At 39.9% G+C, this 20,847-nt stretch overlaps 3 protein-coding genes across 3 annotated transcripts; all 3 read left to right on the forward strand.

Annotated features, from left to right (window-relative positions):
- Positions 1–249: 249 nt before the first annotated feature.
- On the forward strand, positions 250–4,350 carry LOC127138970 (C-type lectin lectoxin-Enh4). The gene is made up of 5 exons (XM_051075517.1): positions 250–361; positions 927–997; positions 1,848–2,222; positions 2,416–2,758; positions 2,845–4,350. Exons 2-4 carry the CDS (start codon positions 964–966, stop codon positions 2,613–2,615), a joined length of 609 nt encoding a protein of 202 aa, XP_050931474.1. The 5' UTR covers positions 250–361; positions 927–963; the 3' UTR covers positions 2,616–2,758; positions 2,845–4,350.
- Positions 4,351–4,493: 143 nt separating this feature from the next.
- LOC108890830 (protein mono-ADP-ribosyltransferase PARP14-like) lies at positions 4,494–14,314 on the forward strand. Its single transcript, XM_018687844.2, is given in 19 exon segments — positions 4,494–4,799; positions 5,593–5,756; positions 6,076–6,222; positions 6,224–6,346; positions 6,348–8,216; positions 8,393–8,629; positions 8,777–9,001; positions 9,271–9,337; positions 9,484–9,630; positions 9,745–9,804; positions 10,090–10,266; positions 10,636–10,774; positions 10,906–10,961; positions 11,829–12,276; positions 12,278–12,377; positions 12,379–12,538; positions 12,670–12,803; positions 12,887–13,064; positions 13,195–14,314. Coding segments are annotated over 19 exon segments (4,887 nt in total). The 5' UTR covers positions 4,494–4,624; the 3' UTR covers positions 13,476–14,314.
- A 1,951-nt stretch (positions 14,315–16,265) lies between these two features.
- Positions 16,266–20,592, forward strand: si:ch211-63p21.8 (kelch-like protein 33). Its single transcript, XM_018687831.2, is given in 5 exon segments — positions 16,266–16,721; positions 16,723–17,293; positions 17,399–18,347; positions 18,458–18,628; positions 19,890–20,592. Coding segments are annotated over 5 exon segments (2,466 nt in total). The 5' UTR covers positions 16,266–16,466; the 3' UTR covers positions 20,410–20,592.
- The last annotated feature ends 255 nt before the right edge of the window (positions 20,593–20,847 follow it).

The following is a 20,847-nucleotide window of genomic DNA, read 5'->3' on the forward strand; positions in this document are numbered from 1 at the left end:
CCTTCTTGCTGTGAGGTGTACAGCTCAGAAATAGAGTAGAGAACATGACTTAATTTTCTTTTTCTCCCATGAGTCCCTGTAGAGTCTTGACATAGCCTGTGGTTTCTTTGATGCATAGTCAACAGTTCATATTTCCCATCTGCATGTTTTCCATTGAATTATGTAAATCACCTGTTCTTTGACATGATGTTCTTTGACAGTGACAGAGAGCTGAAACTTGTTCATTTTAATATTCAAATCAGTCATTAAGGTGACTACAAGAAGTCACTGTGTATGTAATATTTTATTTCTGAGAGCAGCTTCCATCAGCGCATCAGAGAGAGACATCAGAGTTAAGTAAGAAGAGAAGAAATCACCAGATGTAAGTTAAATTACACATGTATCATTTCAATTCAGTTTGTGTTGAAACTGTTTAAGAGAAGCCTAGATTGTACTTTATGGTCATTTTGGTGACTGCGCTGTGTGGTGGCGTTGAATTGTATTCTGTTTTATGGACATTTCTATTGTTTTGTCCACCCCATTTATATCAGTGAGGGTTGGCAGAGATATCCCTCCATATAATGCAACACAATGCAACTGCAGCACATCCTCCAAAATTACAGTTTAATCAACACCTCTCTAAAACAGTTTGAATAAAAACTGGATATTATAACCTTAATGAAGGAGGATTTATGTGTTAGATTAGTTTTAGGTAGGTTTTTGTAATCAATATTTGATACATTTTAAGGACAGACTGCATGTTGTATGGTGTTCCTCTTATTTTGTATTTCACTCGTGCATTCCTGTTAGTAATAACTGACAGCAACTGTTTTTTAATCTATATTTTTCTCATGTAAGTAACTACCATCATCTGAAAAGAGCATTTGTGAATGTGTAATGTCCTCAAAGAGAGAAAAGCTGTTAAAATCATCATGTTTGATTCACAGCACACCCACAATATCAGTTTCATCTAACACAGCAAAGATGAAGTGGAGTCTGTTTCTGCTCAGTCTGATGGGTAAGTGGATCATCTTACCAGCTGTACACCTGCACAGCTGCTTCCCTTTTTTAAGCTGCACTATACAACTTTATCTGGATTCATATAATAGATGGACTCACACCCCTATGTAAATGAAATTGCATGTGGTAAGTGTTGCTCTAGGTGTGACCTGGGTACTTGTGATTTTAAAAATCAAAAATAAATAACAGTTAATTTTCTCACAAATGTTTATCATTATACATAACCTAAAAAGGCCATTTCCTTGTTTTAGCCTATCTTATATACTCCAACAAAACAAAACCAAAAATGAAACAAAGCAAAAACAAAATACAGAATATCACATTCACTTATTTTACATTTTAATCAATTAACACCTCATATCAATTAACCAATTAACACACACCTACTTTTCACATTAGTTCTTTCTTTACATGTTTCAAACATATACAGCCCTCTCAAATTATACTTATATTTTCATTATTTTATTTTTTTTATTTTTTATTTTAGTGCAAACAGGAAGGTTATTATTAACATCTTGGCAGAGTATTTCCACTGTTCTCCATTTTTAAATATACTATAGCTATAAATTTTAAGGTTCAGTAATATATAAAAAATTAGTTGATTCAAGATAACCAGCTTTGTGTATTATTCTAATCGCTCTTTTCTGGAGTTTAATTATAGGATCTATAGTTGTTTTCTGTGTATTTCCCCAATATGACATATGTGGCATTATAAGTGAACAGTACATTATATTTAAGCAGTTCTTCTTCAACACTTCCTTTGTTTTATGAAGAACACCAATATTTAACACTGAGATTCTTGCCATGTTGTCAGCATCAATACTGAATCATATTTTTTCTGTTTGTAGGTCAGTGTTTTCTCTCCACATGTTGCCTCTATGAGTACCACTATATCAGTGAGAGTAAGACCTGGAGTGAAGCTCAGTCGTACTGTAGAGAGAAGTATACAGACTTGGCCAAAGTGTATGACATGACAGACATGAAGAGACTCCTCGACTCTACAGAGAATCAAGGTGAAGCCTGGATTGGTCTGTACAACAACCCAGGGAAAGAAAACAGGAAGTGGCACTGGTCTCTACCTGGGGTGGAGTACAAGGAGGATAGAAAGAACTGGAATGGAGGCGAGCCAAATGATATCAAATCTCCTGAGAACTGTGTGAGGATGAGCCCAAAGTGGGTGGACGTCCCTTGTGCTCAGACTTATGTATTCATCTGCTATGACGGTGAGAATATGTAGCTAATAAACCATTTTCTACTAAATCACATGATGCTATTTTTGTAATCTGACTCTGAGTCACCATATTATACCAATACTCTGCCCATACCTGAGTCAGAAATCATTGTGTTTAATTTTTAATTCCTAATAAACAACATGTTTAACTTGATAAGATGTGATTGTCTCTGTTCGCTCCACAGAGAGGAGGAAATACAATAAAACATTCCACTTAATTAACAATAAGAAGACCTGGCCACAGGCTCAGAGCTACTGCAGAGAACATCACACAGACCTGATCAGTGGAGTCCATCAGTTAGAAGATGAAGAATTCAAGACTCAGGGAAAGTCTAAGAGGTTATGGATCGGCCTGTTCAGAGACACCTGGAGGTGGTCCAGATGAGAGCAGTTTCTCCTTCAGATACTGGGATCTCGAGTTGTTTAAAGATGAACGTAACAATAAATGTGCTATGACTGTGTTAGATAGATCAGGAAGATGGAGCTCTGATGAATGTAATAAAACAAAACCCTTCTTCTGTTATGAAGGTGAGTTTTGCAATGTGTTTGAAAATCCTTATGAGAGCCTACTGTTGGCGAATCATAACAGAACTCCCTGTGATTGTTCATGACAGATGAAGTGATCCTGATCAATGAAAACAAGACCTGGGAGGAGGCCTGTGAATTACTGCAGAGAGAACCACTCTGACCTGGTCTCCATCACTAACCCTGACCAGCAGAGATGGGTCCAAGAGAGAGCCAGGAAGGCTTCAACTCCTTTTGTCTGGTTGGGACTGCGCTACACCTGCACTCTGGATTTGTGGTTCTGGGTCAATGATCAGTTGGTCTGCTATGATAAGTGGGCCCCAGGGCAAAACACCGAGAGTTGTTACACATCTGCAGCCATGGAGAAAGAAGCACCACATCAGTGGTTCCATAAGGCTGATACTAATACATTTAATTTCATCTGTGCTGTCAGAAAAATGTAAAAGTCACCCTAACACAGTGACAGATGTTTTACTTCTGGTGTACTTTTCTTAACTGCAACAAGCTCACATTATCTACTATCTACTCTCTGAGTTTATTTTTAGTTTGTTTTGGTGAAGATGTGATGATTGTAAAATATGTAAAATCCTATTTCTATCATTATCATTTTTTTCAGTTTTATGTAAACTGATAATTGATTTCTCTGATGCTGCTGATACTGGTAAATAATGGTGTGTCTCTTTGGCATTTTCTCTTTTTTTTACATTTAACATTTACATGGGTGATGCCTAATTTCAAACTGAAAATGCACATTCCCATTATGTAACCTATGAAAAGTATCCATCATAACAGAACTTATTAAATAGTGATATTTAACAGTCACAAAAATAATTGTCTAAAACACGACTGAATAAGTCCTACTAAATGCAAATCAGTAAAGAAGAATAGTGGAAAATGTATTCAGATCCTTTACTGGAGTAAACCTCTTATTTAATATGTGTGTAATTTTAATCATTATATACACTATTATTAGTTATTTAATATGAATGCGTAATATATAAGCAACATTAATTGAAGCTATTTCTAACTACTTTAAAGTTGTCTATTTTAGTCAAATGGTGACTAACCATAGGATATGCTGACCTCGCTCCAAATAGTAACAAGAAAAGACACTCTTTTTTTCCCTCTATTTTTTAAACTCTTTTGTGAAACAGTAATAGAATTACACATAGACACCTGGAATGTAACTAGACACCACCGTTTCATGGTTTTTGGTTTGTTTATTTGGTTATGTAAAAGGCCACACGCCTCTTACAAAATCCAAGTATTCCCTGACAGCATTTTGACTGTATCTGATGTTATCTTGTCTGTTTTTAACACGTACTACTCCCCTTCCTGGTTTCTTGTTTGTTTTGATGCGCTTTGTTGGCCAGATCGCCCTTGAAAAACAGATTAAATTTCAAGGGACTTTCTTGCTAAATAAAGGTTAATAAATAAAGGTTAAGACGCCCAGAAGTATATGTATATTGTGTTATATAAGCTCATTGTTTTTCATGTTGGCGTAAATGTAGTAGAGTAAAAAGATGTTTCCCTCTGAAATGTAGAGTACAAATAGCCTTGAAAGTAGCAGGAAATGTAAATATTCAAGGAAAAGCACAATCTATAAATAGTACTGAAGAATAGTGAGGACTCTGTTTGTGGCTACTTTTGATGAAACAATCCAAAACCATGAGGAAGTGTTGTGTTTACTGGAAGTCACGGATGTTGTTGTCGGTGACGTCTCATCCAGCCTATGAAAAGCTACCAGAGGGCGCACCTGAGCAGGGCAGTAGGCACAGTGCGCTCAACCCGGTGTCACCACCGCCTCGCTGCGGCCTTATCAAGCTCAGACCTGTGTTTGATTTTTTAAATCTGCCAAGCGTTTACAACATGGGTGATCCATACCCGTATCCGGTTTTCTTCGAGTGCCCCAGCCTGGACGGAGAGCAGCGGAAGAAGATACAAAACTATTTCAACATTCGCCGTAAATCTGGAGGAGGAGACTGTGGTTCAGTCACGAATATAAAGGATAAAGTTTACAGCATTGCTTTTAAAGAGCGTGAAGGTGAAATATGTGATTTTAAATATTTATCTGCTGATTTGGGTCGTCGTGGGTTAAGTCGTGTTGTGCTGGTGAAAGTGAAAGTATGCCTGAACAAGTTGATCTCACTCTGTTATTTATATTTTTCAAAAGGCCACTTTTAAACTAATTTTACTGTTTCCATACCCACATCCAAACGTGTTTATCACTGGTTTTTCATATCTTCTAGGCTACTGTATAACACTATACTGTCATACAAAAAAAAGTATACTAGTTTCACTTTCACATTCAGTTGAAGTAGAAGATGGATCTTCCTTAAGTCTTTCTGGAATTGTCCTCTTACAAAAAGCTGAATAGGTTTACGAATCCTGAACTTTAATGAACTCCTTTATATAATCCAGTCTCCTGCTCTAAAGTAATAGAAAAGTATGTTACAGTCACAAGGCACCTAGTCTGGAGAGGGAGTGGCAGTAAAACATATTATGTAGAGAATGACACAAAGAACTCCAGACATCCAGACTGAGAGAAACACAAAATGACTACAAACAACACAGCTTGTTTGTGGTTGTTTTGTGACTCATTGTCGTAGTTTTGCATCATACTATAGTTGTTTTCCATTTTGTTGTTGTTGTTTTGTGTCTTTTTGTTGTTATTTTGCGTTGAACTTAAGTATTCAGTTTACACTGGAGATAAGGAAAGGCTGTCTGACCATTAGGGGAGGAAAGGAGGTGAAAATTGAAAACTGAAAAACTGAAATTGAAAACTGGTGGTGAAAAGCAAAGACCCTAAAAGGTAATGTCCCCTCTTTCTGTCTCAGCTCAGCAAAGAGTCCTGCAGAGATGTAAACATATGTTGGAGTTTGCAGGTGGTCCTCTGGAGCTGACTGTGCGAGACAGCCCAGGACCTCACAGCTCCTCTCCCATCACCACCTCGTCTCCAGGCCAGTCAGTTAGTGCAAGACTGGGCTTAACCTCATCACAGGTTAGTGTGGAAAATCCTTTAGAAGAATGTTTCATCAGACAGTTAATGTTATATACTAGACAAAATATGAATGTAGAAAACAGAAAGAAGTTTCTGTTGTTAAGTCAGCTCTCACTGATTTAAATGAGGGTGGACAGAATAATAGAAACAAATGTCAAAATAATGCAATACAATTCAAAAGCATCACAAATTGCAGCCTCAAAAATAATCACGCAGTTGAATCAACAGTGACAATTAACTAGACTTATTGTATTAGACTGTTTTAGCTAGGTGTTACTTATAAACTGGCAACTGAGTGTCTTCTGTATCTGTCCAACAGCAGAAACAGCAGTCTGTTCTTGGTTCAAGCCTGCCACCAAGTGGTGAATATGAACTACAACCTGATGCATACCTCCTTCGCTACTTAAAGGAATGTGCCCAGGCCCAGAAGGAACTAGAGAAAGAACTTGCCTCTCTGGCCTGCTCTGCTCAGCTTACACCCAGAGGAGGGAAGGGTTTTAGTCAGGAGTTTAGCTCAACCTGGTGCTGCAGGTGAAGGTAGAAACTGGAGAGCTGAGGTAGACAAACTCTTTAATGGCTACCTGTGCCATCTATGAGGTGGACCCTCACAAAGTCAAAGCTTTGCTTCAGTCCTGCAGCTCTGGTCAGACCACAGATGAGGTGAAGGTGTACAGTGAGGGGGGGGTAGTTGTTGTGGTTGGGAAAAGTTCTCAGGTGAATGGCAGGTTGAGGGATATAAAGGACTTCACTGTTAAACGTCAAGGGTCACGTTTAAGTGAAAAGCAAACCACTGTTCGTCGTTTGGGTGAGGCCAAACTCTGTCTCCTCTGGAAAGAGATTGAACATGGTTTGGGACAGAATTTTCCAGGAGTTAAAGTCACACAGGGAGAGGCAGGTCAGGTAGTTCTGGAAGGTTCTGTGGAAGATATTCTTGAGGCTGGAGATTGGATCTCCAATAAGGAGAGTTTGGTGTTAGAAAGGACGGTTTCTAACATGAGGCCACATCTTTTGGCCTTCCTAAGGAAAGTTTATGGAGGTCCAAGGGTTCTAGCTGATGTTTTAGGGCATGGTTACAAGGTGGAAGTAGACTTACGAGATACAGAGCTACGTTTCTATTCCCTCTCTGCTGATGAACTGGATGAGACAGAAAAAAAGATACAAGAAAAGTTTAAAGAAGTCAAGATTGATCTACCTATCAGCTCTGCTGGTCCATCTGAGCTTCGGGAAAAGCTGAAGTCCAAGACAAATGAGATGAACCAGGGACAATGTAGGGCTCAGGTCCTGTTTGGCTCAGACAGCACAGTCTGCTTATTGGGCCACACCAAAGAGGTTGAAGATCTAAGTGAAACTGTCACTCAGTTTATTTTGGACCATGCAAACATAGAAGGCAAAGTCACTCTCCGTTTCCCAGAGTTAGTACAACTCTTACCAGAACTGCTGCAGGTGCATAAGTTTGACTGTTCAGGGGTTACCCTCCATCCTTTAACCTCTTCCTCTGGGCCTATGGTGGTGCTGCAAGGTCCATCCAGCAAGGTCACTGAGGTCAGGAACAGGCTGGGTCCATTTCTAGACTCCTTGGTCCAGGGCAGAGTCACCATTAACCTGCCAGGTGCAGTAAGGTATTTTGAAAGTCCCTCTGGAAGAGAGAACATTTTAAAAGTTGCTCTTTCTCAGAAGTGTCTTATACAGCTTCAAAAACAACCTCACGCTACTAGAGAGAATTTGGTATCTTTTGCAAGATTGAGTAATGGAGGGGCAACAGTTGCTAGGTACAGCTTTCGTGATGGGCTCCAAGTGCTGGTGTGTCAGGGTGACATCACCCAACAGGAAGCTGATGCCCTCGTTAATGCTGCTAATGAAGATCTGGACCATGGCGGAGGTGTAGCTGCTGCACTGAGTAAAGCAGGCGGTCCTGAAATACAGAGGGAGAGCAAAGCCTTGGTAAAGTACACTGGGAAAATTCGTACAGGTGATGTAGTAGTGACCACAGGGGGGAACCTAAAGTGCAAGAAACTGCTGCATGCTGTTGGACCTGTAGCTGGAAAAGCAGGTGGCAGAGAAAGGTCCTTGCTAGAAAAAGTTGCATATTCTGCTCTGAATTTGGCAGAAATGATGGAGCTTAAGTCTATAGCCATTCCCTGCATCAGCTCAGGTGTGTTTGGTGTTCCTGTCACTGTTTGCTCTGAAGCTATTGTGACTGCCATAAAAGTGTTTACTAGTCAGGGAGGACGAAGTCTAAGCAGAATCATCCTGATTGATAAAAGAGGAGAGGTGGTGAGGGCCATGCAGGAAGCTTGTGACAAGATTCTCCAAGGGATAAGTATCAGAAACAGTACGCCAAGTGATTTTGGGTTCCCGATGGATGCTGCTGCCCAAGACACAGCCAGAGGAGCCACTGCGGGAGCTCCTGGAGATGGTGTCCATGTTGAGATTGTTCAGGGAACCATCGAGACCCAGCAGGTGTGAAACTTTGGTATTTGATTCTGGAATTTTCTGATGGTAATCTTCCACAATTGCTGAATACTGGTGACTGTTTGCATACAGATTTGATTCTACAGATTCAACTTTTCGGCTACATGTGGTGGTTAAGGTCATTCAAGTGTATTGAATAGATATAAATTATTTTATTTTCATAGGTGGATGCCCTGGTATCTCCTATGGTTGGTCATAATCCTCTCTCTACCCGCGTTGGAAACGTTTTGTCGAATGTGGTGGGACCTCAGCTGTCTGCCACATTTCATAAAGATGCAGGAGGAGCAACGCTGCCTGGTGACATAGTCCTTGTGGAGGGCTTGCCTGCACTGCAATCTAAAGCAGTGATCTTCCTCAATCTTCTTTCCTGGGATAATAACCAACATGGAAGTGCAATCCAGGTGAATTAGTTTATTAAGTGAATATGTCCTTTTTAGATTTTTGTGCAATTGGCTTCCTTTACTGTGTCTGTGTTTTATTTTTCTGCTCTTAAAAACTACCCGAAAACTAAGGAGTGTAGTAATCTTGCAAATCCATGAATCTTCCAGGCTCTGAGACAGGCCATAAGAAAAGTTCTGGCTTCTTGTGCGATCAGAGGTTTTAGTTCAGTTGCTCTCCCTGTGCTTGGGACCGGAGCTGTCCTGCGTTTTCCTCACAGCATGGTATCCAAGGTTCTTCTGGAGGAGGTCAATTTTTTTGCACAGAACCGAGCCACCAGATCACCTTTCCTGGTCCGTGTTGTCATTCACCCCAATGACAGAGAATCTAGCAAGGTAAAGGAAATTCAGTTGCAGTTCCTTTTAACAAAAAAAGAGAGTGCAGTGAAATTTACTGCATCATATAGAATATGTCCAGGTTCATGCTTTCTGTCATTTGTTATGTAAATGGAGATGTAACTGCAAAAAACTGTTGTACTTTATTTATGTGCATTTTTATGAGGCAAGATTTAAATATTTTTTGCTAGCAAAAAAGTAGACCTCACAACTGTTTGAGCTGTTAACCAGTACAACTTGAAAGCAACAACCTTTCACTATCTCTACAGGCCTTCCAGTCTGCTCAGGGAACTTTGCATCTCAGAGGATTCACAAATGATTCAAACCCAGATCAAGGTTAATGTGAATATGTTCTTTTTCCATTCTCAGACTGAGGAAGATGTTGTTAAGTTACTGTATTTCCAAATAACTTTTACAAATTCTTAAGATTAAATAGAAAATATTAAACCATAATTATACTTTTTTTTTTGCCGTGACTTTAGCTCCCTTTTACCGCCATGTCTCTGAAACTAATACTGAGGTCACAGCCATGCTGGGTGGAGTCAAACTTCAGATGGTCAGTGGTAACATCGTAAATGAGGGCACCGATGTCATTGTCAACACAACTGACTTCTCCAGCAACCAATCTGGTATCAACGAAGTGTTTTGAGATACACATGCAACAACACAGCACATCTATACACCCATATATGATATGTTACCCTAGCTTTGAATTCCTAACTGTGTATTATCAAACCCCATAGGTGTCTCCAAAGCCATTCTGACTGCAGCAGGGCCTACTGTTCAAGCAGCGTTAGCACAAGGTAAGCCTTAGGAATGGGCTGAAAAGTATGGTAAAAACATTTTTAAAAACACTTTAAAGAGTTTTTATGGAAGTACAACTCCAACTTCCTGTTTTATGTGTATTTACAGTTTGTGCATTATGAAACATGAATGGAAACACCATAAAAGTTTTTCTGTCTCACTACATTTGTACAATTTGACTTAAGTCACGTTCTGATCACCGATTTACACATCTTCACCACCACACATCTTGACATGATGTTTTCCGTTTACAGTGAGATTTACTTTTTTTTTTTTTTCATCAGTGGGCATTCCAACAGACTATATGTGCACCACAGGACCTGGGATGCTTGGGTGTAGAGAGATCATCCATGCTAGTTTCAGGGGTGATCCTCAGTTGATTCGGAAGAACTGTAAAAAGATACTGAGGCAGTGTGAGAGCAAAGGCTACCACTCAGTAGCCTTCCCAGCCATCAATACTGGTTTGTACTATATGCATGTCAGTACGTCTATGTGTGTATGAGTAGTTGTGTGTACTTTTGTAAGTGTAATGAAAAACCTTGTGTATATAAATATAACAACATATGATAACAAGTAAAGGTAAAACAAGTTGTAAATGCAGAAACTAGTAATACATCAATAAACTGACGGATGAATGTCTGTATGCCTTTGAAAGTCAGTATATTTCTGTAAATGCCCTCTAAAATGATACATCAGAAAATACACAGATAGAAAACTGACCAGCTGGAAAGAATGGCCAAAATTAAGGTTACAACATTTCACTGGAACAATGTAAATGGCTTTATTGGTTTAATCTCCATGTGATAACAGTTGTCTTTATATCTCATCAGGTGCGGCTGGTATGAACTCTGTTAAAGCTTGTAAAGCCATGCTGGATGGCATGGCGATGGCTATCACAGACTTGAAACCAAATTTCCTCTCAGTTATCCGCATTGTCATCCTGCAACAACCTGTCTTCCAGGCTTTCAGGTCAGAAGCTAATTTTGCCCATACAGCAACAAGCAATAGGGGGGGAAAGTTATCATTTCAGCATGTATATCAGTCTTTGCCCAATCAGATTGCTTGGTTTAAATGTCCTCTCCTCCCATATATTTTTGCAGATCAGAGCTGGAGAATCGCTTTGGACAAATTGCCCCTTGTCGCCTTAGCCTAAAAGGTTTGTTTTCAGTTATAAGGCTTGCATGACCCAAGGGTCATGATCAAAAGCTCTAAGCACAATGGAGTTTCATGTATAAACATAAAATGTATAAAGATAAAAATTTTGTTAATATGCATACTATAGTCATTGATGTAGTCATCAGTCATTTCTTTCTGTAGTACTTGATTAATATGTAATTTAAAAGAAGCCCGAGAGTCAATAAGCTTTGCCTTACAGGAGCCATGTCACAAAGTTGGCCCAAAATTCATAGCAACACAATCAACAGTTGTTGAGTGATTTCAGTTGAGTGCCAAGTAGATAGACCTCATGCCTAGGCTGACATAGCTTGGCATGGCAGAAAAAAAGAAAATACATATATATATTTCTTAATATTCTCTATCCTTTTTTCCTAATCAAGTAATTTTACATTTACAGTCAAATCATGCAGTTCAACTTTGCACCACAAGATGGTGCCAGAGGATTGTCTAGGATAGTGATGCTCAAACAAAAATTAACAAGTAAACCATAGAGGTTCTTGTGCACTACTACTGTCCATTGGATTGGTCTTAGTAAAAGCTCCTCAACATGGAAGCACCTGTTAACTGATTATTCTGTAGAAAACCTTAAAAATTGTATTATAGCATCTATAGAGCCATTCTTTAGCAGAACATTTGTTTTTCATGCACAAAATAAGAGAAAGCCATTTTAACAATCCATTGATATTTATTGGTAGATCAAAATGGTGAGATTGTACATAAAAGAATGAATGTATGATGGTTCAAATATACAATATTCTCTAAGTGGACAATCTGGTCTTGAATCCTTGATGTGATGAGGTGTCACATCCTCATTTGTTCTCTGTGTTTTGCCCTTTTTCTTTTTTAGAAAAAGCTAAACAGCAGCTCAAGAAGTGGCAAGAAAAGCGTTCAAGAACATCAACAACTTCAGCACCACAAGACAAAACCATCATCTCCTCAAAACCAGACCCGGCTGTAATAAGTGTGATTTGTTGTGGTCTAGACATCATGCAGATCATCAAGAGAGATTTGGAGGAGATCCTCCAGAAGCAGCTGGTAGAGAGAGAGGTGAAAGTGGACGATGTTTCCAGACTTGATGACATGGAGCTGGAGGCAGTGCAAGCAAAAGTCAGAGTCTTAGGAATAAGTCTTGAACACAGGAGAGGTCCAGGCTCTCAAAGCGTGAATGGCAACAGAGCAGCAAACACAGCTAGAACTGAAGCCAGAGATCGGTCAGGGTCAAGAGAAGAGGTGTATGTGCTGAGAGGCCTGAAAGAGGATGTTTTGAGTGTTACTGAACTCATAACCAGAGCAGTTCCATGAAGCACTTTATGAGGAAAAAGAAGCAATGTTGGCTCTTAACGTCCAGTGGTCGATTCAAGATGTACATGGAGACTGGAATGAACTGAGCCTAGCATGAGAACTCTGTGCTGGAGAATGCTCACCTGAATAACCAAATGCTTGTAGATGTGACGGCACCAGACGGAGTGACAGTGAAAGTAAACTTGGGGTCAAAAGATGCCACAAATAATCTGACAGGGTTCACACACAAAGTGAAAAGGAGCGAAACTGGGTCAGGTATGTCACATTGTGTTGTTTACTGAAATCACCAATCTCAATTTATGCTCAAACCATTTCTGAATTGCTTAGCCGTCTTTCAGGCAAGTATCATAAAACCATAACATTATGTTTTGTGACTTCTACTTAAGCCTTAGAGTTGCCACAACAATGGGAACCTATGCACAACGAAGTCTTTAAAAAGGTGGAGCTACAACCTAACTCACAAGAGTATCAGGTCGTGGCCCAAGGTTTCCTCAAAACAGCTAAATATAACATTCAAAAGGTGAGTATGCTAACACTGAAACCCACGTTTCTCATGGGATTTAAAGCAGGATAAGTAATGGATTGACTGTCTTCTGATCTCAGATTGAACGTGTACAAAACTTCTACCTATGGCATGCCTATAGTGTGTGTAGGCAGCGTATATTTGCCAAGAATGGTCCAGCAGAACTTGGGGAGAAGTCTCTCTACCATGGCACATCGGCAGAAGCATGCAGCTGCATTGAAAAGGACAGATTTGACAGGAGCTTCGCAGGAAAACATGGTAAAGAGTTCAGTCATATGTTATAAAAACCATTGAAAAGAATGTTTGTCAGCCTCTTGGCAAGAAATCAAGTAAGTAAACTACTGCTTAAAAGTTGGGATGTATCTTTTCTTATGTCATTCTATCACAGCTGCTGCGTATGGAAATGGAGTTTACTTTGCTGTCAATGCAGACTATTCGGCCAGAAAGTTTTCCCCACCAGATGCATCAGGCCTGAAGAGGCTGTATGTTGCTCGTGTTCTGACCGGCCGATACACGGTCGGTAAGTCTGGCATGAAAGCCACCCCTCCTCGTGGCACAGACCCCACTGACTGCTTTGACAGTTTAGTGAACAACCTGCAGCAGCCCTCCATGTTTGTGGTCTTCCATGATGACCAGGCCTACCCAGAATACCTCATCACTTTCAAATAAGGAAAACTGAGAAAAAGTCATGGCTCAGGTGGTGTGACAATGGTCCTTAACAGTGATAAACATAGAATGTTCCATAAATTTGTACATTTACTTAATGTTTTTTTTCCAGTTCTGATTTTGAACTGTGTCAATTTCTCAGCAAGATAGAAACACATCAGTGTATAACAAAACCTAATTAGGCCAATAACTTTGGCAAAGACTGTTCTGTAAGATTTACTGTATTTTCATATTTTAATCTTTGATGTCAAAAAGTTCTGATACCAGTTATAAGTTTACACATTTAGCATTGTGTTATCAGTATACAGATTTTAACAAATGTTTCTATTTTTTAGCATTATTCATCCAATTAACCTAGTTTTACATTATGTTACAGATGATGTATCATAATATAATATAATATTACATGTTCATAGTGTGTAGAGCAAACCAATTCTTTTATTCTATAAATTAAATTGTAACTAGGGTTGAAACCAGCCTGGCCATGGTAACTGATTTATGAAAAATGGCATAAATTTAGGGGCATAAGGGAGTCTGCTGTAAGTTACTTGCAAGTGAAAAGTAAAAAAAAAAAAAAAGTTTTCACTCTACAATGAAGATTGTGTGACAGAGAAATCCAAGTATCTTCGCACATCCTGAATGTAAAGAGGATTTTTCTTTGACAATGCAAGAGAATTCTGAATAAATATGAAGATTATTTGAATATGAAGATAAATTAAAAAAATAAACATGAAGATAATTCACATAATATTTGTATATGAAAAACACAATTACACAAGATTCTAAGTACTTGATAACAATGCAAATCAATAAGATAATAAAAGGAAGACTTGTTAATGAGATTATGATTTCTGTGGTATGTTATTATGATTTAAGGGTGTGAGAATGGCTGAAATCAAATGACTAATATACATGTAGCAAGTATGATAGAAATAAATCAAGTATTTACATATCTCTAGATACAGTATATGCACACTTAACATGAAATATACTAAAGAAATATTATATGTATAGATGTATAAATGAAACTGTCAAATCAATGACATATACAAATATTCAAGTCTTATGATTACTCCTTTTGTGCTCCAACATACATCATACATATCTTCATACAGAAAAAATCAAAAATCCACTGAATGTGGAGTACCTATTTACATTATCATTGATCATTTGATTTGACCAAAGACAAACATTGACATTGTCTCCAACTTGTAGCTGCAGGATAGCGCTGTTAGATACAGAGGTTGGGTGGTTTTGACTAAAACCATACCATGACACTATCTGGTTTCCATTTTGGTACAGATTGCCACCACAGGTTCCTTCAGGTGGGGGCCAGCAGAAGGAAGAGAAGGAGAAATAGTAGATTCCTTGCACTGGAGCTGTAAAATAACCTGCATCAAAAAATAACAATTTATCACAATCAAATTCATACATAACTTATAAAATGTACCAGGTAGGACTTTACAGAACAGACATATTCAAAAGCAATTCTATTTTGAAGAGCACAAAAAGAGTCAGGGAAGAGAAAAAATATTCTTAACACCAACAGTTATCTATGGTACATCCAACCTGCCACACAACACTTTAATAGGTGGTGTGTTTGTAGAAAGGGGACAGAACTTCAGTTAAGCTAAGGAACGCTGAATACTGACCTGTGTCTTGGCTGTAATGTCCTCCAATATTGGACATAACATGATGGTACACAAGAGGGTAAAGAACATTTGCAGGACCAATGGCGCCCTCTGTTGGTAAAGCAGCAGAAAATGCAACCCGAGGTGGTCCTGACAGATAAAAATATCAAATATTCAGCCATGCTAGAGTTTCACAATCATACTTTCCAACATACAACATTTACAAACATAAGCCTGACCTGTTCTGAAGAAAATTCAGGGCAAAAAAAGGCTCTTAAAGAGTGAATCCAGTTTCAGATCCTGCTTGGGTTGAGGTAGTCAGACGTAGCCAGTGATTGCCTTTTATAGTAACTAAAAACACATAATGTTTTTCAAGTGAATCAACCTTGCCATTTTGTCAGCCCACATTGTCTTGTTAATCTCTGAATTTACCACTGTATTCGCCATGGTCAATTGATTTTCACAGCCACAGGAGGGTAATAAGGTTTCACAGCAAAGAAGGGAAATCAAGAGAGAATAATTCAGCTCACAACAGGTGGTTTGCATGACAAAGTCTGGCTAACTCAGACTCTGCATAATCATTGTTTAGTATAGTATATTTTATTACCTTGATCCACTCTACTTAGTTCAGTCACTGTGCTGTTATGTGACAGACAGCTTCTTCTCACTGGCCTCCAGCTTTTTGTTTGTTTCTTCCAGTGCTCTCACAGTAGCTGCAAGCCTCTCTTGCAGAGCCCCCAGCTCCTTCAGAACTGTGTAGATGGCTTCTGGATAGCTGTTTGTTGTTCATGAATTTTTTTGAAAAACAACATAATCATCAATCAAAATCAAAGCCCATCAAAGTCCAAGAGGGCTTGTACTACTACTTTGAAGTCTTATCTAAATCTAACTTAAGCCAGTTTCCCTTTGGCTCCTTGATGGTTGTGTGTTCCTTAGGTAGAGTTATTTATCCACTCTTTATGTACAAGGTCATAGGTCCATAATAGCAAAATATTTTATCTGGCTCTGTTATTGACCCTTCAATAAAGTCTTACTCAAAGACTGAATTTCATCTCAATTTCTTTCCTTGTTGAACATTACAATGAAGTGCATGCCAAGATTCAGTTGAAACTGAATCTCTGTGACCCAGTGGCTATGAATAGCTGCTTGTTTATGCAGTCAGGAAAGTTCAGCCTGAGAGAGAGAAAGATGATTTGAGGGTGAGGGAAAGATTTGGTAAGACAGAAAAATTAAATATGAGAAACAGTAGCAAATTCAAGGCAAGAATGTTCGGTTTTCCCGGATTGTCATCAGCTATTATAAATACCAAAGCAAGACCACTCTAGGTAGTAGTTCAAAGAAAAAGTTAAGTGTAGTCACTGACATGGAGTTTACCAGGCGTTACCTACCAATGGAATGGGAAGAGCGTTGGAGGAGAGAGAAGGAGAGGAGGAAAAAAGTGATTGAAGAAGGCGGAGAAGGCATAGAGAGAGACAACTGTGAGCTGAAGAGGATCGTGGCTTATAATGACGCCAGGATGGGCCTGTCCAGTTGGATGGGTAAGAAAGAGGGGTCAGAGGTCAGAGTGAGTAGTACTAATCAGAAGAGAATTGAGGAGCATTTGAGCGAGGAAGCATTTGGAGACTGAAGGACTTGGTGATAACATCCACACATACTGCAGTGAAAACGCTTATAAAGAGATATTCAGGGCCCTGAAGGAACTCTGGGATTCATCTCTTCTCACAGACCTGACTCTGACCACTGAGAATGGGAGCAGTTTCCATGTGCACTCCCCTATCCTGGCTGCTGTCAGCTCTATCATCCTGGAGAAACTCAAGGGAAAAAGTGGAGAGCGATCAGATGATGGTGAGGATGTAGGAGTCCATAGGTGGTCGGTGTCTCTGGGTACTGAGGTTGATCATGTTGGGCTTCGGGCAGTTGTGGAGTTTGCCTACACTGGGGTTGTACTTTCTTTAAACAAAGACACCATGGCTCAGATCAAGGCTGCAGCTCATCTACTGGGTGTCCCTAGAGTGCTAGATCTCTGCAACGAAGAGGAAAGGATGAAGGAAGATGGAGGTACCAAGGAGGAGGAGCGAAAACTCTCCACTGTAGACCAGATGAAGATTACTCTTCAGTCAGTTGAACAGCTGTGGGCAGACGGAGTGGGATGTGATGTGATGTTGGATGTGGATGGGGCTTTATTCCATGGTTAGTTGACATGTCATTCTTAGGACTGTAATCTTTATGTAACTTGTAACATGTAAATTGTTTGATAGTGGTCAAAGTCAGATCTCTTCTTTTGTTTTTCTCCAGTTCACAGAGTTATCCTGGCAGCAAGCAGTGACTACTTCCGTGGCATGTTCACCTGTGGGATGAAGGAATCACATCAGACTTGTGTTGCCCTTCCCTTCCTGTTAGCATTTGAATTAGAGGCTCTTATTGGCTGTTCCTACAGTGGCACCCTTTCACTGAACTGGGACTATGTCTTTGAGATTACTTGCACAGCGCTGCAGCTTCAGTTCCAGCCTGCCCTCTCACTTTGCCTCGACTTCATGAGGCAGGAAATAGAGGCAAGCTCCTGCCTGGATATTGTATCTTTTGCTGAAGCCTATGGGATGCCAGAGCTCCTTGAAGAAGCCAATGACTTTATACTGAGGAACTTCTGGGAGGTGTCATCCACTGCAAAATTTCAGGACCTACCAGCAGAGAAGCTTCTAGACTTCCTCCGCTGTGATGGTCTCTGTGTGCCCTCAGAGTTGGCTGTATTTCGAGCTGTAATCTCTTGGATTGAGGCTGATCCTGAGGAGAGATTGGGCCAGGCTGGCTTACTGATGGCAGCAGTGCGCTTCCCTCTCATGACCTTTCGAGAGTTCAGGGAGGTCAGGGCCATTAACCTACGCATGGAGTGCTTTGGAAATAAGGAAGTTGAACTCTATGGTTCAGCACTCAAGGAATTTGGTTTCAGCCTTCCAAAAACTGAAGATCACTGTCGAGTTAGGCGACCCAAAGATGCTCTGGTTCTGGTTGGGGGAGACCAGCTGAATCCAGATATGGGTCAGCGCATTCCAAGCAGGGAATTGTGGTTTGCAAACTCCCTCCGCAGTGGCACAGGGTTGGTGAAGCAGATAGAATGGAGGAGGCTGGGTGAGATGCCAGACAAACCTAAATTCAGGCATGGAGTTGCAGCAATGGATGGGAGACTGTATGTGTTTGGAGGCTGTTACTTCTACACGAAGGATGACATGATGAAATCTGTCTACAGGTAAAAGGAGACAGTCAGTGCACTTTCAGTAACCCAGATTGTCACACAGATGCACAACTGTGGTCTCACCTATTCCTTCTTTACCTTTATCCCTATTACATATATTCTAGTTATGATCCTGTGCAGGACAGCTGGAAGAGGCTGGCTGACATGCAGGAGTTTAGAAGTAACTTCTCAGTGGTGGCACATGAGGGGTGCTTTTACGCCATTGGTGGAGATAAGAAGCTCAACACCAACGTAGACAGCGTTGAGAAGTACAACCCAAACACTGACTCCTGGAGGTAAGATTAGTGATGCTACACTTAACACAGACTATTATTGCATATATGCAGTATAGGGCAAGATGTATTGAGGTCCAGCTTGGATGAAAATTGAGTTCATTTATATTTTGATCTCAAGTCCTTCCATGCACATGCAATGCCAAAGGTTGGCCAGCAGATGTCACTATTTGACCATATTAAATAATTTGAAAGGCTCCTTTGCTTTGAAACTGTTGCTTCAAAGTGGATACTTGATTGGGTAAGCTTTGTTTTCATCATGAAAATTCCAAAAAAGGGTGGATGGCAATACATTGCCATTCCAGAAATAATATAATGTCTGCTGACTTGAAGTTTGTTGATGTTGTTGTTTTAGAGCATTTTGCATTCCAAGCCAGTAGAGGGCAGTTACACAATTGCGGTGGTGGCTTTCACGATTGTGTAATATTAGACACCTGTGCTGTAATGGGTGTGTTTGGATGGCAGGAGGAGCAGTGACAGACTCAAATTGGTTCAAGGTAAAGAAAATTCGAGAGCTGCAATATTGTCCATCATATCAGACAAGAAATACTGTGCCTCATGATTGTATTTGTCATTTCAAGTCCAAAACTCAAGCTATCCATTCACCACCTGTTAGCTTACTTGCTAAAACTGTGGACTGGTTGTTGCCAATCAGGCATCCACCACAATACTGTTATACTGTTTGTAATCACACGTGGTAATTGAAATGTAAGTCAACAAAATATGTTAGTGAATGAATTTTGTGTCTTTAAAGATAACAGCTGCACGTCCATGTTGGTTTGTTAGGGCTTTCTGTTACTTTGACAGTAATTACATTCATAAGGGTGTAGAATTGCCTGTTGGTCTAAATGTCAGCTGTCTAGATTTAGTCTTCATTGCCTCTTGCCTGCCATTTCTCCAGTCCTACTCCCAGTCCAACAGTGAACATGCTTATTCCAATACTGGGCACTACAAGCTACATTACAAGATATCAGTTTGTGTTTAAAGTTTCCGCTGCTGGAGATAGACATTTTTAAAAGCCATGGAAAAAGCCATAGCAGTATTTTAAAAGGTGATACTGACATTTGTTCAGGATTTCACAAGTGTCCCAGTAAAATGAGGCCACACTGACATCTAGTGAATTTTATGCTTTGCTACAGTTGGTTTCATGGCTTTCCAACTGCCCTGTCTAGTCTAGTTTGGACAGAAAACTCTCTGCTAGATTCATTAGTTTTACTCCTCCATGGTATTCCTGACTGATGTCTCTTGTTTCATTTTTTCTCAGCTTTGTCCAGCCCCTGGACCAGGCTCTAAGTGGCTACGCTGTCTCTGTTGTAGATGGAGGAATTTTCATTTCTGGAGGTTTCAACTGTAAGTATGTGTGTCTGGTTTCCATGTTCCTGTACCACCCAGAAAGAGGAACCACTTACCTTGCAGACATGGCCCATGACCGGGCGCAGCATTGCATGGATGCCCTGCGAGGCCATCTTTACGTCACAGGTGGAGTGTGTAACCTGAGAAAATTTTACACTGATCAACAAGCCTGTGAGGTTTATAATCCGGTAACCGATTCGTGGACTGCTTTTGCATCACTGCCTGTTCCCCATGTGGGTGCAGCCTCAGCCGTCCTAGAGGAGAAGATCTATATACTGGGTGGATATTGCCAGGACGACTACAGTGAGTCTGGACTGGTCCACCGGTTTGATCCCAGCACACAGCGATGGGAGAACATGGGCAGACTGCCTGGGGCTGTTACTGACATTCGGGCATGTCTGCTGCGGTTACCTCAGCACTTTAGACAATAACTTTGTGATCAATATGTTTGAAGCTTCAGGGTGAAATTGACGAAAGTGTTAACATAAAAATGTAGCAAAATACAAAAATAATAGCAGTCGTTAGAATACACTGAAACTTTGGGTTATTAGCAAATTGGAGTTAGGTATAAGATTAGTGCTGCTTTCCATCCACTAGTCATCAAACATAATAAGAATTAAGCAGAGTGATTGTTGAACTGTAAATGCCTGATCATTTTTGTCTCTACATCTTATGTTAAAATTAAAGTGCCCCCAAGAGTAGAATATTCAATTTCAAGCACTACTTAATTTCAAAATATGTTAAAAAAAAAAAAAAAAAATTAAAAAAACAAAAAAAAACAGTTATATAATTCTCTGCATGTCTTTTCGCTTTACCTTGTTTGTGAGTGGTAAAGTTTGCAAGTTTAAAATTATATATAATACCGCAAA

This window comes from Lates calcarifer, linkage group LG14, assembly GCF_001640805.2.
Source record: "Lates calcarifer isolate ASB-BC8 linkage group LG14, TLL_Latcal_v3, whole genome shotgun sequence".
Lineage (NCBI taxonomy): Eukaryota > Metazoa > Chordata > Actinopteri > Centropomidae > Lates > Lates calcarifer.

Bases quoted from the DNA above. Each gene is read 5' to 3' on its own strand.
- LOC127138970 (XM_051075517.1), top strand. From the start codon at position 964: ATGAAGTGGAGTCTGTTTCTGCTCAGTCTGATGG. The intron at 998-1,847 runs GTAAGTGGATCA...TTCTGTTTGTAG, and splicing joins GTTTCTGCTCAGTCTGATGG to GTCAGTGTTTTCTCTCCACA. The intron at 2,223-2,415 runs GTGAGAATATGT...TTCGCTCCACAG, and splicing joins TGTATTCATCTGCTATGACG to AGAGGAGGAAATACAATAAA.